General features: G+C 44.2%; 1 protein-coding gene and 1 pseudogene across 2 annotated transcripts in view; both read right to left on the reverse strand.

The window, feature by feature from the left end:
• RAB7A (RAB7A, member RAS oncogene family) overlaps positions 1-25,179 on the reverse strand; it is a 70,811-nt gene that overhangs the window by 7,143 nt on the left and 38,489 nt on the right. The window contains exons 2-4 of one of the 2 annotated variants that reach the window (XM_026501483.4): positions 23,820-23,922; positions 10,895-10,955; positions 9,383-9,509 (exon numbers count right to left, since the gene is read on the reverse strand). In XM_026501483.4, coding sequence (XP_026357268.2) covers positions 9,383-9,509; positions 10,895-10,947 — 180 coding nt within the window. In that variant the 5' untranslated portion in view covers positions 10,948-10,955; positions 23,820-23,922. The remainder of the gene's footprint in view (positions 1-9,382; positions 9,510-10,894; positions 10,956-23,819; positions 23,923-25,179) is intronic. The other variant, XM_026501482.4, reaches the window with a different exon arrangement.
• On the reverse strand, positions 3-9,383 carry LOC113257254 (ATP synthase subunit s, mitochondrial-like; annotated as a pseudogene).

Genomic DNA, 25,179 nt, shown 5'->3' on the forward strand with positions numbered 1-25,179 from the left:
GAGAGACGACACATTATTCCCTGGGGGGCACAGCACTAGGACTGGGGGACGCCGGAGGAGCCGCTGAGAGACAAGCGACTTGAGATTTCAGAATTCAGGAAGCCAGGCGCAGCACCAGAGCACCGACACAGCCCTGACGGACAGCATGTATGAGTGCACGTTCTGGGGAGGGCTGACACCGAGTCTGAACTCTTCTAGAAAACATTTTTATCTTGATCTGGGTGGTGGTCCCATGCATGAACAGATATTTATGTAAAATTCATGATGCAAACTTAAGATTTATGTACTTTGGGAACTTTCTGGGGGTGATGGAAATACAGGGAGGTGATTACACACTGAATTGTACATTTAAATCTACGTATTTCACTGTATATGAAGTTTACCTAGAAAAAAAAAATCAGTATGTTTTATTTATATTATGATTCAATTAAAAAAAAAAAAGGCAAACAAAACCCCGGACACACAGAGATGAAGGGAAAGACAAGAACATACTTTAGAATAGAGGGGAAAGCCGGCTTTTAATCAAAAGAACACCAGGTACTACTGACCATCTCAAAGAACGTCATATGGTTCATTGGCATGTTAGGTTCAAGAACAAGGATGGATTTCCTTCCTGCCCTAGATCCCTAACAAAGCCACCCTGGTCGGCCTGTGAGATGATGTGTGTTCTGAGGAATGGCCCCATACCCTCCAGCAGGTCACCTGGTTTAAGATCTGGGTCAGAAGCAGCATACCATTACTTCTAGCTGACATGGATGGATCTTTAACTGTTGGAGTCACTGTTTGCCGGGAACCCACTCAGCTTCAGAACAACATTAGAACTTGGACCGTCCTCTATAACCCAAATAAATGCCAACTCTACGTCCAAACCACCAGCCAACAACTCCAAAGGCTCAGAGTTTGAACCAAAACGGGAGTGTGGATCGGGAGCCCACACTCCCATTTTATCTCCAGAACCAAATTTTGCAGAAGGATGGCTGAGCTCCTCTGTGCAGCCCTTCTCACGCGGTCAGTCCCGCCTCCCTCCAAGTAATCCGGAACACTTGGGGAACCTGTCAAGTGTCCCCAGGCCACACACAGGTTGAGTTCCCAGTTCAGGTAGGAATATCACCATATAAGTTATGATGCTTGATAAGAATAAGCAAATACGTACAACAAAATTAACACAGGACAGGGCAATAATACGGGATTCACATTTCTTTAACACTACCAACGTCATCAAAGCTCGTGATGTTCTACTAAATCCCCTAACACCCCCCCAAAATATTCTCTGAAGGGACTCTTCAAACCTAATGTGCAAATCCAGACAGCTGATTTACTCTTGGGGACTGGCTCAAATGACACTAGCAAACAGGAGCAGAGCCAGAACTTAAATATTGACTGGAAGGCTGGAAATAGCAGCATTAGAACCCCTACAGAAGGTCCAATAAAGCAATACGACCACACACGCTAAACTCCGGCCCACAGAATGGCCATGAATAGCCCAGGCCAACAGCATGCTGGAAGGGGGCTACCGTGGTTATCAACGTCGAGGTGCACATTTCAGTCTTTTGTCGATGAACAGTCCCCGAGCCCAAGTGTTACTCCTATGGGGACGACAGCTCTGAGAAGCCCGCGCCTCAGCCTTTCCTTTCAGTGTGCATGACCCTCCATAACCAGTACATGAAAACATGGCCGACAGCACTCCTGGCCACAACTCTGAGAGCAGGGAGCCTGGCGCTGGCAGCCCACTCCATTCCCAGGAAACGCAAACCACTATGTACACTATCTACACGCACTCACTCTGGGAAGAACCTTTCTAAAATAGGACATGCCCTAGCAGCCATGGGAGGTCAGCCTGCCTGTAGAGCAGAGGCAGGAGGCAGTCATGAATGTCTGTGTGTGGCACAGGAGTGCTCAGGCCACTGGTAAAAGCAGCAGCCACTCAAACAGAACCAGAAGGGAGTGATGATGACTTCGACGGAAGGGTGAAGAGCAATAAAAACAAACTCAAAGGCAATTATTCTACCTGCCTCTCATCGGGATGGGGAACTAAATGCAACCCCAATACAACAAACAAAGCACACCCATGTAGACAAAATTCGTCTCTGCTGCCAGTGGATAACCAGTAGAAGGACTGCTGGTGATGTTTGCTCTTGTGCTTTTCTGGTTTCCCAACGCCATACAGTGAATATGTGTCTCTCTGTGAAAAAAAAAAATGAATTCTTTCTCATAACAGGGAGACTGATCGATGGAGTGGGACTCAAGAGCCTGGTCATACAATAAGAAAAGTAGAAACAGACAACTACTTCTATAGAGAGAAAGTAGGGAAAAAACGCAGAACTTAAATCTAGGCTTGGAGAAATTAAAAAAAATTTTTTTCCATTAGAGAAAGTTAACACTGTTACTATGTAAACATTTGGGTAAGTAAAGCCAAAGCCAAAAAACCCCCGGAAACACTTGGCATCCCCCCCACAGAGACCATCTTCGTTAGCTCATCCGTTATTGTAGGTACCCACGCTGTGGTTTTAGGGAGCTGAAATCTTACACCACCTATCAGTCTGCGCTCTCCCCCATCACCCCTCTCTGCCCATGTGAAACATCACAGCATGCTCTGACTGAAGCTGACACCTTTATTACTGCCCAACAAACTCAGCAAACAATTTTATTCTTGTTTTTTAAAAACATATTGCTGTCAAATTTCCACAATTGTAAGGATTTCAGTAATGAATGTTAACTTACAGAGCCTCTTCTGTATTCCCGACTGCTTGTTTGGGACAGAATCCCAAGAGGAGATTACGTAAGAACTCTAGGACTCTTGATGGAACCAAACGGGCACTTGCAACTCAAATACACAGAGAAGGCAAAGCAAGGCATTAAGAAGGCAAATTGAAAAACTACACAGTTATTCTTAGCAACTCTCAAAAATTTTCTTCACATCTAGAAAAGTACAGTCCTATGACTGTGTTCTTTTAAAATTTGTAATATTTTAATTGAAATATTTTATTTTCTAAAGCACACCAATATATTTACCCGTCCTCCAATGTGACAAATGTTCTAACACTGCCACTGTTAAGTCAGGTGTTTTTTTTTTTGGTTTTGTTTTTTTAAATTTTAAAAAAGATTTTACTTATTTATTTGAGAGAGAGAGAGAATGTGACAGAGGGAGCATGAGAGAGGGGAGGGCCAGAGGGAGAAGCAGACTCCCTGCCAGGCAGGGAGTCCAATGTGGGACTCGATTCCAAGACTCCAGGATCATGACCTGAGATGCAGGCAGTCGCTTAACCAACTGAGTCGCCCAGGCACCCAGCTGTCTGTCTGTTGTTTTGTTTAAGAAACGTAACCCTTCCTCACAGCATTCCCTTTCCTTCCTCCCCAGATGTAAACGGCTCCTGAAGAGTTAATTGTCTACACAAATAGTATGATCCTATACATCTTTTTGCAACTTGCTTTTTTTCTTTTCCAAAAGTTAATGGCTACATAGCATTCTACTGTCTTAATATGCACACTCTAGTCCCTGGTCATCTCAGCAGCAATTAGCATTCTTCCTACACTCCTCTTCCTGTACCCAGAGCTAAGTTTCAGTTAGGCTCTCTCTAGACAGAGAACTGCGCGTGCTCAACGATGGAGAGCACAATGGTGGTCTCTACTGAAGAGGGCTGCACTGACACACTACCACCATCGGCTTGAGAATATTCTACTCCTATATTCCAGCCAAAGCTTGATTTTGTTAGCCCTTTCCCCCCCATGTCTGTACATTTACAGCAACATGCTTTATTAACTTTAAAGTAAAATGTGGGCACCTGGGTGGCTCAGTTGGTTAAGCGTCTGCCCTCAGCTCAGGTCATGACCCCAGGGTCCTGGGATTGAGCTCAGAGTCTGCTTCTCCCTCTCCCTCTGCTCCTGCTTCCCCATCCCCGCTTGTGTTCTCTCTCTCTCACTTGTGCTCTCTCTCAAATAAAATCTTAAAAAAAAAAAAGAATATCTGTGTTATACATTTAAATCACTTTAAAGAACTCCAGCTATGTCAAAAGGTATCTATATAAAATGAGGAATATGTTAGAATTAAAAGGCTATGTGGTTTGCATTTTTCTTAAAATGTACATAAACTCTCACTTCCAACTCAGTAACTTTAGTGTGTCGTGTCTGAATATTTACTTTCTACATGAGGGACTGTGTGCTTTTAAAATGTTGTGGTATGACCACCTCTTAGTTCTACTGATGATAAATATATCTGTTGCTGTTTATGATAATTGTAAATGATACTTTATATTGAAATAGGACACTTCCCCCCCCATATCCATGATTTACTTACTTGATAACCACAAGTTTGTTCCTCTTTCTCCCATTTCCCACGCCCCACCCCTCTGGGCACCACCAGTTTGTTCTCTGTACTGATGAGTCTGTATTTGTGTTGTTGTTTGTTCCTTTGTTTTTAGATTCCACATGTAAGAGAAACCATATAGTATCTGTCTCTGTCTGACTGAATTCACTGGGCATAATACTCTCTAGGCCCATCCATGTTGTTGCAAACAGCAAGATCTCATTCTTTTTTATGGTGAGTACCACATCTTTATCCATTCACCTGTAGATGGACACTTGGGCTGCTTCCATATGAAATAAGACACTTACTGAATATTACTGTTTTACTTCAAGTCTAATTTTAGTTCTAGAGAAGGTGGTGCTACATCAAAGGCTTGGACAAGGTTTTCTTTTTCTCTTATTCCAGGAAGATCATTTAACAGCAAACATTTGAGGTTTCTTAAGTGACGCAGAGCTACGATGCCTCTCTCTGTGATACACCCACATGAAATTATTTCCATTTCCAACAGGCTTTTATGTAAATTTTCAAGTTTACAAAGTCTCTCCGAACAGTCAGGCTCAATATAATGACACTTGAATGACCCTGCTTTTCCAGCATGCTGTTAGCCCTCCATGGGATCAAATCCAACGCTCACGATTTAAGAGCTGTAGCTCAACTGCCTCAATTCTGTTTGTCCAGAGGCCCTGATGAGAGGATGCTGTAGTCCTTCTGCCAACTCTCCTGGCCCTGGTAGCACAACACAGCCCCACCGCGCAGGGCTGACATCCACTTTATTCAACCAGCCCCACAAGTATCTGGAGTCACATGACCATGGGAGTTTCTTTAAGCCACCCAACTGCTGGGGAATTTTTCCAAAGAGCATCTTTTGATAGCACTGGAGAGGGAGGGGAGAGGAGGGGAGAGGAAGGGAGGGGAGGGGAGGGGAGGGAGGGAAGGAGGGTTGGTTCCCCTTGTCTATAGCAGTGCCACCCTGTCCCGTCACCTTTTTAAATTTGTAATTCCCTGAAATCAAGCCGCGGGACATGAAAGGTTTCTTCTGATAGTTGCCTGTTGATGTCTTTTGTCCAGTTATCCAGGGAGCTGGTGACTGGATACTATTATGCATTATCACCATTTTTTCTGGTCTATGGTTTTTGTTATTTGGGAATCTTGTTATTCAAATGTTTAATGTGGTCTACTATTGGATCTTTACTCTTTTATGATTTGTGCTTTCTCTATTTTAAACACCTAAGGTAAAACAATTATTTTCATTTCTTAAGTTTCATTTTGTACTTTTTTCATTCAGGTCTTGGACCCTCTGGTTACTCCCCCCTCAATTTACTGTGTAACTCCCCCTTTCCCTACTCTTCTGGAAGCCGCCTCTCTCCTCAGTGTCCACCCACCAGGTGTGCCCTGTCTGTGTATCCTCTGTTCCCTTGATCCGCATGTCTCTGACAACATCACACTGTTTAAATTACCATAGCTTCATAGTAAGTTACCTTTAAATTTTTCTTGCGTACTTGATTCCATCTAATGTTTAATACTGATGATTTCTAGCTTCTTCCTGAACAATGTAAGGAATTAAATATCCACAGCAACCACTAATCTTCCCCAACACATTAAATTACATAGGTCTAATCCTGGTTTTCTGTGATAGTTTGGAAGTTACATACCCCTACTATTAGGGTCATCATTCTAACAATAAATATATGCATACAATTAAAGTTTATCTCACTTTATCTTCTTACCTCAGACCTTTCTAAATGGAGTCACTTTCATCCTGCCTGAAGTACATCTTTTAGAATTTTTGCCATAGAACCTAAGGATGTACGCTTTCATTCTTCGAGGATATTTTTAGCAGGGACATAACACTGTGCTGCAGGTTTCTCTCAGAATATATTCCACCGCCTGTTGACTTCCACTGTTACTGCTGGAAGTCAACTGTCAGCCTCATTCCTGTTCCTTTTTAAGGTGATCTTTCTCCTCCGGATGCTTTCGAGTATGCCTTTTGTTTTTGCAATTTCATTATGGTATGGCGAGATTTCTTTTTTATTTATCCACCTTGGAATTTGGGCTTCCTTAATCTGTGGACTGGTGCCACCTCAATTCTGGAAAATTCTCGGCAAATACCGTCTTTGATCTATTTTCTTTCTTTTGAGATTAAAAGGAGGTGTGACCTGTCTACTAAGTCCTGTTTGTACCTCTTTTTCCTACCATTCTTCCTTTCAGCCCTCTTCTGGCATGTCTTATCTGCTACTAAAAACATTCTTGGATTTCCACCTTTTGGTTACTGTATTTCATTTTTAGAAATTCTATTAACCTACACCACCTGTTTAGTTTCTTCTCTCCAGATATGTAGGAGTGCCTTATTTCTTTAAATATAAAAACCACTCTGAATGATCAAGGAGCTTTCCATTGGTTCTTGCCTTGTTTTCTTATCTGGATCATCTTACTAACACTGCTAAAAGCCCGTGAAAAATACGCAAGGATTCCTCAAGATCTAGAATGATGATGCCTCTGTCCAGAGATCATGGTTTTCATTTACTTCTAGTCTTTCAGGCTGGCTGCAATAGCATGAGGGCCAGCCTTTTGTTCCAGCCTTTCAGAAACATGCCCTCTCCCCTACTGTTTTCCGACTCCAGTGACCTGTGGCTCTCCAGATGGTGTTCCCCCCAGCAGTGCAGCGCTGCAGGGTCCCGGCCTGGTAGGGTACATGGGGCTCTCCGATAATGGCCCCACACCCAGAAGGAGCTGGCCTCAGACTCTGGAGTCAGCCCACACTGCTGTCGAAGCCACAGCCTGGCCCTACGGCTGTTTCTCCTGGGACACGAAGCAGCCTTTAGTCTGGCTGGTGCCATGTAACATCTGCAGGTGGTGCTTCACGCCAGCATCCTGAAGGCATTCCGTTCCCTTCTGCTTCCTGCCGTCCCTGAGAACTCCTCTAACGGTTGTTCCTTTGTAAGGAATCTTCCTTTTCTCTCTAGTTGCTCTTACAATTTTGCTTTTGGGGTTCTGCAATTTTGAGTCTTCTGGGTCATTTGCTCACTTCTCACAGCTTAATGTTTTCTTCAGTTGTGTTTAATCTGCAGGTTAACTGTTCATCTGGTTTATCGCAATGACCACGTTTTCACTTCTTCAAGTTCTAAGTTCTCCATATCCTCATTTTTTTATAGTATCCTTTTTCATGATGGTTTCTATTCCTTTTAAAAAAAAATCTCTAGTCATTGTGAACATTTTTTGTGGTACATTATTTCCTCATGTGGCTATGAGCTCATCTTCTGTCTTGAGGTGGCAAGTCTATAGAATGGTCTTTTTCTCTGCGTTTGTCAGGAATGACAGTGATTTATGGGTTTACGTCAAAGGCTTCACCATTTCTGTCCCATGCAGAGTAGAAGCTCAGAACCCAGAGAGAAGCACAGTGGGACTGAGAGTCTCCAAAGCCTCAAGCCTACTTCACACATGGGCTTTGCCACTTCCTTAGGTTGAGGGTATTTGGTCCTGTTTTGGTCCATCTTTCCAAGGTCTTGGGTGTGTATGAGAGTGAGTGAGAGAATGAGAGAGTGAGAGAGTGAGAGAGAGAGAGAGAGAGAGAATGTGTGTGTGTGTCCCCCCAAGGGGACTCTTCAGTTCTAGCTCCCCTACCTTTTGTAGTCACATCTCCTGCCCCTGGTGAGTGATGAAACTCTAGTCCTGGTTATAAACTTGCAAAGCACCATGGCAGATGCCCCTGAGCTTATCACTAGCTTTCGGTTCCCTCTTCTTTCCTGTAACCTGGAAATTTCTTTTTCTCTCAAGCTTGGCTTATTAAAACTGTAGTCATATTTTGAACATCTCTATGTGTATGCGTGGGGGAGGTAGGAGGCGAAATCCATATCAACTCCACCCTGAATGTGTGAGTCAAGAAGCATCAGGATGGGGCGCCTGGGTGGCTCAGTCGTTAAGCGTCTGCCTTTGGCTCAGGGCGTGATCCCGGAATTCTGGGATCGAGTCCCACATCGGGCTCCTCCACGGGAAGCCTGCTTCTTCCTCTCCCACTCCCCCTGCTGTGTCCCCTCTCTGGCTGGCTGTCTCTCTCTAATAAATAAATAAAATCTTAAAAAAAAAAAAAAAAGCGTCAGGAGTCCTTATCCTCTGCGAGCATGTCACAGCTTGAGGTCCATGTGTGTAAAAACTTCTACCTGTAACACCTGGATCATTCAAACATTTTGGCGAGCCTGGTGTCTGCTACGACTACAGTGGGATAAGAACTATATTTGTCTCTAGAGGCCTAGTCTGCCAGGGACCTCATTTAATATAGGAAGGAACAACTGCTGTGGAGGTAGGAGTTTCAGAAGACAACACCTGGGCTAAAAGCTGCAGACTTCGGGACGAAGACAAACATGGGACAAGGGGCCGGAACGGAAGCGGACGGGTGTAAGGACAGGCCTGTGAGAGCAGCACGCGGTTCGGAAGGACCGGCAAAACACAAAAAGTGAAGAATTGTTTGTAGCCAGAATGCGAAGGCTTTCAAAAGATCATATGAAGGAATGTGTATTTTAGCCTAATTGTTGCAAGGGAAAACTTTAAAAGATTAAAGTGATAACACAAAAAAGCTAGGCTGGCTTAAGAGAAACACAACTTTGGTGGCTACAGATAGAAGAGATTAAAAGAAGCCAGAAAAATAGGGAAACTGTAAGACCAGCTACTGTAAGAATCTAGGAGAGACCCAAAGACGTTTTGGCCTAAAATACTATGCAGGGATATTAAGAAAGGAATGAGTTAGACATCTGGGAGACACAGCAAGACAGAGGCCTGTATTTTGTCAAATTCAGCAAAAACCAAAAAAAACCAAACCAAACAACAACAAAAAAAGGAACTCCAATTAAATTTGAACTTTGGAAAAACAATGAAAAATTTCTAGTATGTCTCATGCAGTATCTGGGTCATACTTGATGTCCTTGTATTTTATCTGGCAATCCTACCTCTGGCCAATTATCCATGAATATGGTAGCGGGAATAGCGGGAAATGAAGAACAGGGAGGGAAAATGCCTAGGCATGAACAAAAGGGTTCAGACTGCATGAACAAGGCTTTGGTTGCCCAAGTGGAGACGTGTGCTTACCTGCATTGTGACTAGTCTGTCATCCACCATCACCTCCTTTGTCAGAAAGTCTGCTCCTATTGTAGCTTTGTACTGATTACTGAATTTCTTGTTCACATACTGGTTCATGAGTGATGTCTTACCAACTCTGAAATTGGGAGAAAAACCACAAGTATAGGTCAACTAGGAAGGGACAGAAAACAGATTCTGATACTTGCAGCTCTGAAGATATCTATCTTAAAGAAGAACACGGAACTGTAATCACGAGACGGTGGTGCCAGCCAACTGCCCAGCGGCACTTGTTCGAGGTTTTATTTTCTCCTGGGATAAAAATATGGGGTACAGATGTGGGCCAGATGTTGAAAAGGTGCTTGTAAGTTCTGGTACAAGCAACTCAGATGGTAGAACCTAGTACTATTTTTTTCCTTCCAGAAAGAAGTCAGCAAATACTCTCCTTCTAAAAGGAGCTACAGCAATAAGATCGCTCCACCATTCCAAAAATATCTCTGCTGTCTTGGGTGTCTCTCCATTTAGGGGTTGCTATTCAGTCCAAGAAAGTAATCGCACAGGAGGAAGTCACTGGCTGTGAACAGACATACACACCAGTCAGCCACCTGCTGCTTCAAAGCTTAAAATCTGAAGTGGAGAAAGCATCAATATTCCACCAAGTCAGAATCTACCTCACAGTAAGCGCCTCTAGAGATGTTTTCCAGTAAGAAAACTCCGCAATAGACAATGTGCGGATTTTTTTGGTGATGAGATTAGTTAATACAAAAGCCTTCTTTAAAGTCAACGGGAACGCCTTCCTTTCCCACAAAGGAACACATTCATTCTCATATGCAGAGGACCTGGAAGTACAGTTATGGCTTAAGGCAGTGTTCTCCAACCCGGGCCACCTGGATCTGAATTTTCTGGGGAGAGGCCAGGAGGTCCGTGATCAAATAAAGGCCTAGTGATACTTTCCAGGCAAGTTTGGGCCTAAAACAGTACCTTTCAATCGTAACAGCATACTAGAGTCACCAGAAGTAAGGTCACTTCAGATGCTGAGTCTGAAAAGCCTCCCACAGAACTGGAACGGCTACTGAAGAGCTGGTTACTTACTTAGCGGCAGACCTAGGAGCAAAATCCAGCCCCGAGCCCCAGGTTCTTCTGAACATGTGCCCGAATACGGCACAGCAGTGGGAGGACACGGCACAGCACACCCCAACCCAACTGGTAGGCATGAGCTCAGCGGCACCAAATCGACATAAACAGAACTCCCTTGTCTAACCAGCTCAGAAAAATTCCATGAAACTACTGAGTTTAAACAGCTACCCCTTTCCCCAAATCTTGCCAAAGATCAGGGAACGAAGGGTTACAGAGCAAGAAATCATTCAAATTTCTGCTGTGCCCGAAACAGGAGGAGACCTAGGGCCCTACTGCCACCGCTACTAGAGAAGGAATTGCCAAAGGTCAGCATGAAGGGCAACGGCTTCAAGGAGGTCACGCTGAACCCAGGCCAACAAGTTAGTTCAAATGGTGAGAACCACTTACCCAGAATCTCCCAGGATGATAACCTTCAGCAACACTTTCTTCCTAGAGGTCATCCTTCAAACTAAATAGAGAAAGGAGAAAGGAGAAAGCACTGTGAGTGTGACGGAAATACCAAGGCAAACGATGTCCCCCAGCGTCAGGATCGCCAACAGCCCCAGGAGCACTGAGCCCTGAGCCTTCCTGCTGGCTATTTCCCTGCCATCCAGGGGGACTGGACAGAGAGCAGCATCAGTCATTAGAACTCTGGACCCAAACTGGGCAAAAGAGTGAGGCAGGCTCATCCCGCCCCTCGGAGTAGTCTAAAAGAAGAGACTCCCCCTCCTGGATGTTGGATCAGTGTGGATTAATGCTCCAACTTATTCAACAGCTCAGTCCTGCTTCATTCAAGTCTCTGCTCACACAGCACTTCCTCAGAGAGGCGATCACTTTATCTAAAAGTAGCACACCCTCTCCCCATCTGCTCTCTATCCCTTTACATTGCCTTAGTTTTCTTCAGAGCACTGACCACTACCTGACATCTGAATCTATTACATTTGTCTTCTCCCTTTTCGAATAACCTCCACCAAGACAGTTTTATTCCCTACTGCATCTCCAGTGTCAAGCAGAGAATGATTAAATATTGGGTTAGTGTGAGAATAATACTTGACCTGTAGCTCTGGGGATCACCCTTTCCTAGAAAACCTTTCACGCAGCCTTCCCTACCCCTGACCAGACAATATGTAAGATGACTAATATTTGCTCATCTCTATTCCAGAAATTGCCCCTATTTACTTATCAAGACAGGGTTCCTGTCTTAATTATCCCTTAGTCTCCTGAACCTGACCCAGTGACTTTCAGAAAAGTAGGAGTCCGAAATTCTGGACCCCAATGTTAGCAACTTATCTGATACCGCTGGACGGTCACCCCCGAGACAGGTGGAAACCCCAGTGGGAGGCCTGTGCTCAAGAACCAGGCATTCAAGATTGAATGTGTGAGCCCTCTGAGACTGACACCTACACCCAAGAACCCTTAGCTCTGGCCCTTTATCCTCAGGCGACAGTGAAATAGCCAGGGCATGAGACTACGAGTAATAAGGCAAGGGTCAATACCTCCTGCCTTCAGGGCTGGGGGAAATAAGTGTTCACATACAAAAAAGGTAGGTAAGGAAGTGGGTTCAGTAAAGCCTGCTGTTACTCTTCTACAGTTTGGGAGAACAAGGCAGTCAGAACTAGGTCTCAGAAAAGCTACTATTCAGTTTCATTTTTATTTATTTTTTATTTTTAAAAGATTTTTATTTATTTATTTGTGAGAGAGAGGGAGGGTGAGCGCGCACAAGCAGGGAGAGCCGCAGGTGGAGGGAGAAGCAGGCTCCCCGCTGAGCAAGGAGCTCCATGTGGGGCTTGATCCCTGGACTCTGGGAATCATGAACTGAGCCGACGGCAGACACTTAACTGATGAGCCACCCAGACATCCCTGTTTCATTTTTAACCACCTAGCTTCTAGAAGGTTGAGGCTGGCTATAGTGACTGTGGCTTTGTCCTTGTCGCTAGTACTTGCTTCTGCTAATAGTATTAACATCAAATATTCCTTTGAGTGTATTAATGTTTAAATAGCCATTTCTGCCTTTTACTTAATATACCAAAAATCTGGGGAAAGTAATGCTGTAAAGAACATCCTTGAACTTCAGTTTGTGGGATCATTTCCCTGGGACCCAGCAACAGCCATGGAGTGTGTGTGGGGGGGTAATGACCTTCTTAGATTCAGACTCACAAGACCATCACAGGCCATACCTGGCACATGTCCACTGAGGAGGACTGGGACAGGAACGCAGCTTGCTGGCTGTTCTTTCAACAGTGCACACAGCAGATGGCTCAGGTATAGGGAGACAGTGTGGGTTCGACCCCTGACTTAAAACCCTCATTGTTGAGGGGATGCAATCATCTCTTTTAAGAGCTCTGCTGGCTCCTTGTGAGGAACACATCCAGCACAAGAGCCACTGTGCTCTGTGAGGCCCAAGCATGGGGCTCCATCGGGTACTGACAGCCTCTCCCTGTCCAGATGCAATTACCAACCAGGAGACATTTTACCATAAGCCACAGTGCCCAGCAACAGAAGCTGCCTTTATCGGGTTCCCAAGAAACAAAGTTAACCATAGGGCAAATTCTCACACAGCCAAAAGGGTTTTGTTGAACTTAACTTACAGATATTGTTTAGGAATGGGGTTACTGAATCAAAAGTATAAACATTTTCATGACTTTCACTACTTCACTTTCTTGAAGGATTTCCCAAATTCACACTGCAGCCACTGTCGCAGTGGCTACCAGCAGTGCAGGACTTCAATTTAAAACCGACAATCTTACTGAGACCAAGGAAATCTGAATAAATGAAGAAATATCTCCAATAGAAGACTAAACGCAAAGATGTAAATTCTCCCCTGCTGAAACAATCCCAAGGACTTTTTTTGGAACTTGAAATAATTCTAATTTTATTCATCAAAATAAATTCACAAGAGTCCCTCCCATTCCTCCCCCAAAAGAATAATGACCAGAGGACAGAGGACTTGCCTTCACAGTCTTGGAAAGTATGTTATAAATATACAGTATTAAAAGTATGGAGCTGGAATAAGACTAAACAGAAAAATAATCCAGAAATGAATACGGACAAATATGGCATTATAAAATTCAGTAGCAAAAGGATGAAAAAAAATTCACAAAGTGAAAGCAGCCAGAAAAATTCTGAGAATTAAGATCCTTACACTTCATGCTCCAAAACAGATTCCCAAAGGAGTAAAGATTTAAATGCAAAAATGAAGCTGAAAAGAATATTAGCAGGTTTTTCCCGGATGGTGGAATTACAAATAGCTTTGTTTTCTTTATATTTTTTTATTGTGACCTTTGGAGGAACGCATTACCCTTAAACTGAAAAAGCTATTTCCATTTTGGAGAAAAATGTTAATCCGCTGATTTTTCAAATAAGTTTTCTCATTACAAAAATGTTCGTATGCATCATGAAAGATGAACTACACATGGATGAGGATTTTCATTTTCACTTAGGGCCTGTCGAACATTCAACAAATGGTACTCAACAGTGGATCTGAAGAAACCCAACACGTGGTTTCACCAGGATGCTGAGGGCTTTAAACTGGCAAAGTTCAGAGCTATGTTTTTGTACTTACTGTTCTCCAGGATCAAGAACGGAACACTTGTTTCTAGAAAAGAGCTAAGAAACAAAACAAAACAAAACCTGAGCACAACTTTTGCTACAAGAAGCTGCCCAAGCTGCAATGGCTTTAAAATCTCCACTTGCAGGTTTGTCTGTTACTGATTTCCATTATCACCTTTATGGATTTCTGAAGACTGAAATTACTTTTTGAAATCCTACAAACTTAGGGGACACCTGGCTGGCTCAGGAGAAGCATGCGACTCAATCTCAGGGTTGTGAGTTCTAGCCCCAGGTTGGGTGTAGAGTTTACTTAAAAAACAAACAACCCTACAAACTAGAAACTTCTAATTGGAAAACAGTTTCTTTCTTTCTTTTTTTTTTTTTTTAAAGATTTTATTTATTTATTTGACAGAGATAGAGACAGCCAGCGAGAGAGGGAACACAAGCAGGGGGAGTGGGAGAGGAAGAAGCAGGCTCATAGTGGAGGAGCCTGATGTGGGGCTCGATCCCAGAACGTTGGGATCACGCCCTGAGCTGAAGGCAGACGCTTAACCGCTGTGCCACCCAGGTGCCCCTGGAAAACAGTTTCTAACGGAGAGATCACTCCTTTTATAGGAGAAACTGAAGCAGGCAAAGAGGAAAAAAAGAGTTGTATAAGGTCCCTAGCCCCTGTGTTCCTTGGAAATGAATGTTTTCAATAACATCCATTAATCCATTTACATCTGATATCTTCCAAAAACCTTTTTAGAATAAGGTGTATTCAGAACACATTTCCTTCCTTCTGCTTTCAAACCAAGCCTCATCAGTGTGCTTTGGAACGATTTCCTTGGAAGAACAAGCAATACTAACTATTCCATATGCTGAATCAATTCTTTCCCTCAAGGGTAATTTTTCCTTGCATAATAAATCAAAAGCTAGAATTTTCTTCTGTTAGCCTGGAGTTATCACTTTCTTCATCTCTGAAGCAGAGAAACCAACTGCCCATAAAGGCAGACACAACAAAGAAACCCAAGTAGGTAAAAAGGTCAGGAAAATAATATCCAAGGGTCTGGGCTGGGCAGGGCCAATGAGGTCAGAAAGGGCCCAACAGAGAATGGTCAGGGGGAGGGCAGCGAGAACAAAGAACTGGTATGGGAAAAACTGGAGAAGCAGGCCATTGCAAAGTCTGGCCAAGGCAACTGTGTGTGGTGATCACAAGCTCAAGATGCCTGTGCTCAAGTGGAGGTGAGACTAGCGTGCTGCCTATCAGGGAGTTGAAAGCAAAGCGTCTGCAAAGCCATCAAGACAACAGTGTAAAAACACAGGGAACGAAGGTGAACCAGGTGTTGTATCATGTCCAAGATCATGCCACAATTGAGTGGCACAGCTGGAATTGTCAGATGTGTCAGCCCAGGCCCCAATACTCAACCATCAGGCCATTCTGTATACCAGCTCTCACCTCAAAGAGGATTCTAAATCACCAGAACTGGGGATCAGTCCTCAATCAGGCATTCTGAAAAGTTCCCTCTGGCAACTGAGGCACACACACCAGGTTTGGAAACTACTGACTTGAGGTCCCTAAATGCTGTTCTGATTTACATGTACGTCTGATACAGTGATGGCAGGAATGTTAGAGGTGCAAGGCTGGGGCAGTTAAACCAACTGGTTTTCTAGAGCCCATTAAACATTTTTATTTGCTTGGTGTTGCCAAGTTGCCTACCTCTCTAATACCTAGATCCTAATCAAGCAATTGACTTTTCTGCTACCCTGTCTCTCCCCCACCCCCAATTCAAGTACTGAATTATAGAAAATTCAGAAAGGTACACAAAAGAATGAAGCAAAGACAAAAAAGCACCCACAATTCCAACTTCTAATTTTCCTTCAAATGGCTGAGATTATACTGTTGCATCCTGTTTTTTCTATATTAACTATCATTCCGTGCTACTGACATTAAGGTTGCATGATACTGCAGCATATGGATAATCCCACTATTATTAAGCATACAATTAAATTATGTGTGTAATCTGATCAGACACACAAATGTGTTATCACTCAGCAAAATAGTATGAATATTTTAAAGGCCCTTGAAATATACCCACAAAATTATTTTCCAGAACAGCTTTATTAACACCCACACCATCAGTGAACTAGTATTTCCATTTCGCCATACCCCAGCTATCATTAGCACAAATCACTGTGAATCATATAGCTAGAAAAGAGGGTCAACTGGTTCCATGGGCACCTCTTAAATCAGCAGAGGTCAAACATTTCAACCAGGTATCTCTCAGTTGTCTCACGGTCTTTACCTATTTTACCTACCATAATGTGATTTACTGGGTACATAGTCTAAATATAGTATTGAGAAGGCAGCATCACGGGGACATAAATTTCAGAAGTTGCAGGCTTCTGAGCAGATTCAAAAGTACTATTCTAACTATAACCAGCATGGAACCTCTCCATCCCATTTTCTTCCAAGACTCTGTGCTCTGTACCTGACCATTAAAGAAAACCCAGCAGGGGCACCTGGGTGGCTCAGTCGGTTAAGGATCTGCCTTCCACTCAGGCTCATGATACCAGTGTCCTGGGATCAAGCCCCCGCATCCCCCGCATCTGGTTGCCTGCTCAGCCAGGAGGCCTGCTTCTCCCTCTCCCTCTGCCCCTCCCCTAGTTTACACACACACACACACACACACACACTCTCTCTCAAATAAACTGAATCTTAAAAAAAAAAAAAGAAGAAGAAAAAGAAGAAGATGACCACGACCACCACCACCCAGCAGTCATCTTGTCCTCAAAACCAATGAACTCAAGGCTCAGAGTGAGGTAGGCAAGCAACACATGCTGATAAGGCTTTGGAGAAGGTCACAGGGGAGGGACTGGGAAGGCATCTACTACCACCACTGGGCTGGTCGCCAAGCTGAACAGTAACGTTTGCTGTAGGTAGATTCTTTAGAACTTTTCAAACTGAGGAATCTGATTAGGGCCTAAAGAGTGAAAGAGCAGAGCTGAAGAAAGAGGGAGAAATAAAGACCACTTCCTAAGTGCACTCTGCGCCAGGCACACTACACTACAGGTCACGCGTTAAAGCTTCACAGCGAACCCATAAGGTCAAATTCTCATTTAACAGATGAGGAAACAGAAGTTTGTAGGTGGTCACTGGATTTGTAAAAATACTCAAGATGTGAGATGGGAGCCCAGGACCAATTACAGAGCGCTTCATCTCAGCCATTATGTTGGGTTGATCACAAGATCAAAAAGCCAAGTCATGCTTCAAAATAATCCACAGGGTGAGATGGAGTGCACAGCCAAAACAAGACGCGCACGAGCTGGTAACAGGCTGAGGGACGGGTGCACAGCACTGTTCACACTACTTTTGCACATATTTGAGATTTTCCATAATAAACTACTGTAAATGCAATTTGTATTTTTAACAAATTAGGAATATCTATGGGAAAAAACATCAAGAATGTATAAATTTATTTTCATTAATAAAAATACTGTGACAAACTTTTATGGCAAATGTGTCCCAGATTCAGGCTTGATAATCATCTCTGGTTATCTGTGATAATCAGCCTTTGGTTTGAGGGCAAACATACTGTTAGTTTTGTCATGATAGAAATCTTAGGTTAGAAACATCTGGCACATACCTTCTAAAAAGGAATCCTAAATAAAAAACTAGGTTATTGGGGCACCTGGGTGGCTCAGTTGTTAAGCGTCTGCCTTTGGCTCAGGGTGTGATCCCAGGGTCCTGGGATCGAGCCCCACATCAGGCTCCCTGCTCTGCTGGGAGCCTGCTTCTTCCTCTCGCACTCCCCCTGCTTGTGTTCCCTCTCTCACGGGCTCTCTGTCAAATAAATAAAATCTTAAAAAAAAAAAAACAAACCCAAAAAACAAAACTATGTTATGACTTTGATAATAACCTTTTTTTTTTTTTTTTTAAAAGATTTTATGTATTTGAGAGAAAGAGAGGAAGAGATTGAGCAGGGAGAAGGGCAGAGGGAGAAGCAGGAGGCTCCCTCTTGAGCAGGGAGCCTGTCGAGAGGCTTGATCCCAGGACCCTGAGATCATGACCTGAGCTGAAGGCAGCCACTTAACTGACTGAGCCAGCCAGGCATCCCAGAAGTACTTTTTTTTTTTTTTTAAAGAGGCTCTGCCCAACATGGGGTTTGAACCCATGACCCTGAGATCGAGAGTCATGTTTTACCCCCTGAGACAGCCAGGTGCCCCAGAAGTAACTTGTTTTAAGATCAGATTCAGAGAGAAAGAGAGAGGGATAATATGAATTTGGATCCCCACAACAGAGCAGCTCAAGATGGAAAGAGAAAAGTTGGAACAAGAGAATTTTCTGGGGCGCCTGGGTGACTCAGTTGTTAAGCATCTACCTTTGGCTCAGGTCATGATTTCAGCGTCCCGGGATCAAGCCCCGCATCGGGCTCCCTGCTCAGCGAAGAGCCTGCTTCTTTCTCTCCCACTCCCCCTCTGCTGTGTTCCCTCTCTAGCTATCTCTGTCAAATAAATAAATAAATAACTAAAATGTTAAAAAAAAAGAGAGAGAGAGAAAGCGAGCAAGCATTTTCTTTCTTTTTTAAAGTAAACTCTACTCTCAAACTCATGATCCCAAGATCAAGAGTCACATGCTCTGCTGTCTGAGCCACCCACGTGCCCCAAGAGCAGAACTTTTTCTTTTTCCTTATAAAATTTTATTTATTTATTTGACAGAGAGAGACAGCCAGCGAGAGAGGGAACACAAGCAGGGGGAGTGGGAGAGGAAGAAGCAGGCTCCCAACAGAGCAGGGAGCCCGATGTGGGGCTTGATCCCAGGACTCTGGGATCATGACCTGAGCCGAAGGCATACACTTAACGACTGAGCCACCCAGGTGCCCCCCGCCAAGAGCAGAACCTTCAACAAATAATATCACCCAGCCAATTCCAATGGCTAAAAGGCACTATACAAGGGTTCTAGAGCAGCAGGAGACAGCCATAAAAGGTCATAAAGGTAAATAAAAACAGTTCTCCACAGCACCTCTAGTGGAAGTAAGGAAGTCTGCAGAAGGTAGGTTTACTTCCTGAGCACAGGAACCCCAAATAACAAGCGAAGGAAGACTAGTTACACAAAGGCCTAAGATGAAACGTTACCAAGGGCATCTCTCGAAAACTCACTGTGTGCTTGTCATCAGGCTAAGCATATTATCTGTATCATCTCATTTGGGTATGCATGAAGATGAAGATAACTTAGTGTTACTTATGGGACAGTGTAAGTGTGTCCTTTGGGGATGGGAGCTGGAGCGTGACTACTTTAACAATCCACGGGTTCGCAAATCCAGGAAATACTCTACTAAAAAAAATTAAAAAAAAAAAAAAAAGAGGATAAAGGACAGGGGCGTAACAGATTGCCTGAGTTAAAAATAAAAATGCCTTCAAAAGTCTAGGCCCAGGAGAAAGGCAAGAAAATAACACCTCGAATGATGTTTTGAAAGCTCCAAAATTAAAACTGAAGCCGTAATTTCAAACAGTAGCAAAAATGTCCCTCCAATAGGGAAATGAGAAAGATGGAAACTGGAGTTGTTTGGAAACCCCATGATCAGATGGTGCCAGAACCAGGTGCAGGTACGGGAAAGTGAACGGTAGAAGAATGTAGGCCACAGCCGCACGCTTCCGGGAGGGGACGCGAGGCTGAGAGAGCGGGAGGCTCACCCTGGGCAGGGGCAGGAGTGGAAAGACTGCCAGCTTGGGAAGGAGGAGAGAAGGGGATGAGTGGGAGGCCTATGACCAAAGCCCTTTGTGTAGAATCATGAAGTCACTTTGGGGGAGCTCAGCATAGTGCTGGTGTTCTAGAAACTCAAGACAACAGGATTAGAATGGAAAGCAGAATTTAGGAACCAGTCGGTATGGACAATCACTATCTCTGAATGCACAACACGCATTTAGGCAAGTAAGCTACCTTTTTACTTTTAACTAGCTTTTGTCTTGTTTTTATTGAATAAAGTCACTTGCCTGGTCTGGAACACCTTCCCTGCCCTTCAACTGGCTAAGTTCTTAATACACTTCATTCAACACAAGTGTATTTCAGAATAATGCTAAAACCTTAAATCTAGGTTCTCTGCTCCCAGGGCACCAGAGTCTGTAGTTCAGTTTTTCCTTTCCCTTTCAGGTCCCTTCCCTTCAGCAGGAAGCCTCCTCTAGCCTCCCTAGGGCCCAAGAGAGACTCCAGCCTTCCTTCCACCAGTTTCCATTACATCCACCCAGTAAATGAAGAGATACTGTGGGTAGGAGTAAGCTGTGACCAACCCAGAGTGGAATCTGCCCAAAGAGGAAGCCCACACCTGGGACACGGATGGCTGGGGGTAGTGGGCAGGGCCTGTGGAATTTCTTGCGGTGCCGAAGCAGTTCGTACTTTTTTTTTTTTTTTTTAAAGATTTTATTTATTTATTTGACAGAGATAGAGACAGCCAGCGAGAGAGGGAACACAAGCAGGGGGAGTGGGAGAGGAAGAAGCAGGCTCATAGCGGAGGAGCCTGATGTGGGGCTCGATCCCACAACGCCGGGATCACGCCCTGAGCCGAAGGCAGACACTTAACCGCTGTGCCACCCATGCGCCCCATGAAGCAGTTTGTACTCTGGAAAGTTCAAGAGCCACTGGTTTAACAGAATCAAGGATGTGGTCAGGAACACGTATTTCCAAGTCAAGGAATAATATGAGCTCAGTTGAATTTTATCATATTCCCCTTTCCTCCTAGAGGGCCTGGAGAAATATTACAGTCAAATCTTTTAAAAAAAAATTTTAAGTAAAGGGATGCCTGTGTGGCTCAGTTGGTTAAGCGTCTGCCTCCGGCTCAGGTCATAATCTCAAGGTTCTGGGATCGAGTCCCCCATCAGGATCCTTGTTCAGCAGGGAGCCTGCTTCTCCGTCTCCCTCTGCCTGACGCTCCCCCTGCTTGTGCGTGCTCTCTGACAAATACATAAATAAATACAATATTTAAAAAGTAAGTAAAATAAAAATTCTAAGTAAAATCTACCCCCAATGTGGGGCTTGAATTCACAACCTTGAGATCAAGAGTCATGTGCTCTACCAATTAAGCCAGCCAGGCACCCTTATTTTTTAAAGATACACTGTATTTAGACATATCTCAAATTTCACTGCTAACTGAGGAATGCTTGTTTGTGCTAGATTTTATGACTTCAGTCTAGATGCCTGTGCTAAAATGGGAATGTCAGCATTCACTGGACACACAGGGCAGTACAAAGAATAATCAGAGATGGCTGGCCTTGCCTTCTAGAGGTTTGCTGTCTGGTAGGCAAGAAGACCTAATCATTCCACAGAGCAGTATAAATAACAGTACGTTAAGGGAGAGAACACTACCAGCAGTAAGTAATACTGGAACATTTTCAAAAGCAAGACTGAACAGCTGTATACGCAATGCCTAAGAAGCAGCGTCCAATGTGTCAAAATTAATTGGTTAGGATGTTTTACTTGTTTTCCATCTCTTACAAGCTTCAGAGAAGTTCTCAGGAAGCCCAGGGGGAAATGTTAAAGGACTGATATGAGAAAGAGCACACTTTGAAGGGTCAGGTCTGAGGAGCAGTCGAACCACCAGAGGGAACAAGAGGAGGTGTCTGGGGCCAAGACAGCTGGGATGCCCACAGGGCCCGACAGCATGAATCCACCAAGGCTGGAACTGGCGCCAAGAGCTAAAGCCCAGCCTGCCACGGGAACTCTGGACAACCATGCGAGGTAGGTATCTAGTCTAGCCTTATGCTATTTCTCTAGAACACGCATCATTTCTACCCCCATATGCCCTGTATCTCGGGTGTGCTTGCCACTCCTCCCCCAGGGTCCCACCCCCTTCCTGTACCAGGAGGCTGCTCATCTGGGAGAGGGCAACGTCTAGGCGATCTGGAGAGCCTGTCTTTCTGGACACCACTCCCCACACTCCAAAGCATCTGGGTCCCAGGGCCCCCTTTCATCACACTGAACCGTGACTTGCTGCACATCTGCCTGCCACCCAAAGGGGGACAGAGGACGAGGAAAGTTCTCCTTGAAGGCAGTCTCTCCTCCATCCCTGAATCTCCAATTCCAACCGCGTGTGCTCCACATGAGGGCTCAGTAAACTACTGCTTGGACGGTGTACATATACTGTACGGTGGTGACTAAGCACAGGTGGCTATTTAAATGAAACTAAATGAAGTCAAATACAGTTCCTCAGCCACACTACCTACATTTTAAGCGCCTGACAGCCACCTGTGGCTGGCACCTACCATACTGGACAGTGTGGATAAGGAACATTTCCATTATCACAGAAGTTTTATCGTACAGTGCAGGTCTAAACAATTCTGGAATATTTCACTAGGAGATGTTCAACTGAACATCTCAATTTATGGCCATTCTTTGTTTCATTACCAGCTTAACTTCTGTCTTCTTTCATTCTTTTTTTTTTTTTTAAAGAAGTTATTTATTTGAGATACAGAGAGTGAGAGGGAGTGAGCCTGCGTGTGCATGAGTGGGGAAGGGCACAGGGAGAGGAAGAGGGAGAAGCAGAAGCAGGCTCCCCACTGAGCAGGGAGCCCCATGCAAGGCTCCATCTCGGGGCCCTGGGATCGTGACCTGAGCTGAAGGCAGACACTTCACCGACTGAGCCACCCAGGTGCCCCATCTTCTTTCATTCTTGATAACACAATAAAAATACTGGTTCTTTAACAACAAACTTTATTTTTTTTTAAGATTTTATTTATTTATTTGTCAGAGAGCAAGAGAGCGAGCGCAAGCAGGTGAAGGTGCAGAGGCAGAAGCAGACTCCCTGCTGAGCAGAGCCTGATGTAGGCGGGAATTGACCCCAGGACCCCAGGATCACAACCTGAGCTGAGGGCAGACACTTAACCGACTGAGCCACCCAGGCGTCCCAACTGCTAACTTTAGATGCTACTTAACGTCTGAATTTTTCATTAGATACTACAGCAGGATGACACTGCACCATAACTACTTCAAAATACCTGCAGCCATTTGTCTTGGCAGGCCAGGGGTGCGCAAACACTATACTAGGTTCTCTGCAACCCATTAAAGTGGAGGTTCAGTTAATGGTTTCACATTCACTGGCCTACAAGGAAAGAAGTGAGTACAGGAGCAAAGGAACGTTCAAATCAAAACATGCAATACTGTCAATAACATAAGGAACACTAAGGACCGGAAACTGAGGGCACTGATCAACTGGAATAGCTCTTACAGATTCCCTGCCTGAATAAGGTGAAATGATGAAACATCAATCAAATCTTAAAATCGTTCTCTGAGAAGCTGGGAAGCTTTGGCAGTGACAGTTGAAACAGTTTCATCAGATCGGAGAGGGTCCTATTAGTTATTGTATACAATTCCGTGAGGCAGTCACAAACGTACTCTCAAGTACATTTATAGGAACCATGGGGAACTGAGGTGCTTCATATGGCTGGATTTATATTCCGAAACAATTTCTTCCTAACCACTTCCTGAAACAAGATGTCAAAGTAAAAGAAATGCAGTCTGGTAAATGATAAACTGTCTCCACACTGGAACTTAAAAAAAATTATTATTTGAGAGAGAGAGAGATAGAGAGAGAGAGAGACAACACGAGCGGGAGGGGTAGGAGAGAGACAAACCCAAGCAGACTGTGCTCAGCGCAGAGCCCGACTCAGGGCTCAATCTCAGGACCCTGAGATCACGCCCTGAGCTGAAACCAAGTCCGATGCTTAACCAACTGTGCCACCCAGATGCCCCGACATTGGAATTTTTTAAAGCTCTAAAATAAGTATAACAAATAATGTAAATGTAATATCATACCTGTTCAGGTTAGATGCCAAAAAGTTAACTCCCACCATTCATGGGACACACGACCCAGAGGTCCCAAATAGGGAAGCCTAGGCAACGTTGTACGGTACTGCCACTAAGAAAGAAGGAAAGAAGTCAAAGAGGCAGGGTGAGTTATATCAGCTGGAAAGCAAATGTATCCTTTTCCCTCCCAGTAGAGGAAGGGTGGAGACTAATGGCAGGCAGATTCCACCAGAACTGACCAAGACACTATTCAAATGAGGGTGAGGTGAAGAGTCTCACTAAAGCCAGGCAGTCTGCCAGTCCCCATCTTAACATGAGCTGTGGCCAGAAATCATGGCACACTACACATGTCGAGGCTGCATTCGTACCTTCTCTCCACTCTAGCATTCCTGCTATTCTCCAATGGACACACCCCAATCAGAGCTCTCCCTGCGTGGCAGCCCACCCCTCACACATTTAACTGAAGGTTATAAGGACTCTCAATGGCTGCTGGGTCTTCAGGATATCTAAGAGCCCTTTAGTTCCAAAGGTGTTCCAGTTTCTCTGAAAAAGTAAACTTCCATTTTAACTTTTTCATCACCATACCACACCAATCCCACCTCTCCAAAGAATAAGATCTGTTGAAAAACACAAGCCAAAAGGCACAAAATGAAGTCACTTATGCTAAGCCCAGCATCACCAAATTGAGACATAATTACAGTTCTGGCCTCTCCCAGAAATGGAATCTTAAACCAGTCAGTCAGGAATTACCTGGTCAACACTGGTGAGGTAATCTGCCTGACAGACCCCTGCCGTCCCCCACAGGAAAGTGATCTTCTCACAACCAATCCACTCATTACTAGTATAACTTCCCTGTCCCACTCTCTTCTGCCTATAAAAGTCTTTTCATCTTGTACAGTTCCTTGGAGTTCCCTTCTCTGCTAGATGGGATGCCGCCTTACTCATGACTTCTTGAATAAAGCCAGTTAAGATCTTTAAAATTTACTCAGTTGAATTTTCTTTTTAATAGATAAAAGGAATAAAAAACTGTGGCTATATAGCATTTCTCTCTCTGATATTAGAAGGAGGGAGGGAAGTTAACTCTAAGGAAAATACAAGTTAGAGCAGCACTCTTACAGAGTTTAAGGTTCTACAGACTTCTAAACCCTTGATTCTTTCTTCAAGTCAGATGCTAGGAATGCAGGAGTACTGCAAGTCTGACAACTTGTCTGAAGGGCTGAAGCTCAGTAGCTATCATCCTCAGAATAGATACTCAAAGTAGAAAATGCTTTTAAGTACATCAGCTTTAAGGGGCATCTGGGTGGCTCAGTCGGTTGAGCGTCTCAGGGCATTATTCTGGAGTCCTGGGACTGAGCCCGGCATTGGACTC

The sequence above is a fragment of the Ursus arctos genome, unplaced genomic scaffold (assembly GCF_023065955.2).
Source record: "Ursus arctos isolate Adak ecotype North America unplaced genomic scaffold, UrsArc2.0 scaffold_14, whole genome shotgun sequence".
Classification (NCBI taxonomy): domain Eukaryota; kingdom Metazoa; phylum Chordata; class Mammalia; order Carnivora; family Ursidae; genus Ursus; species Ursus arctos.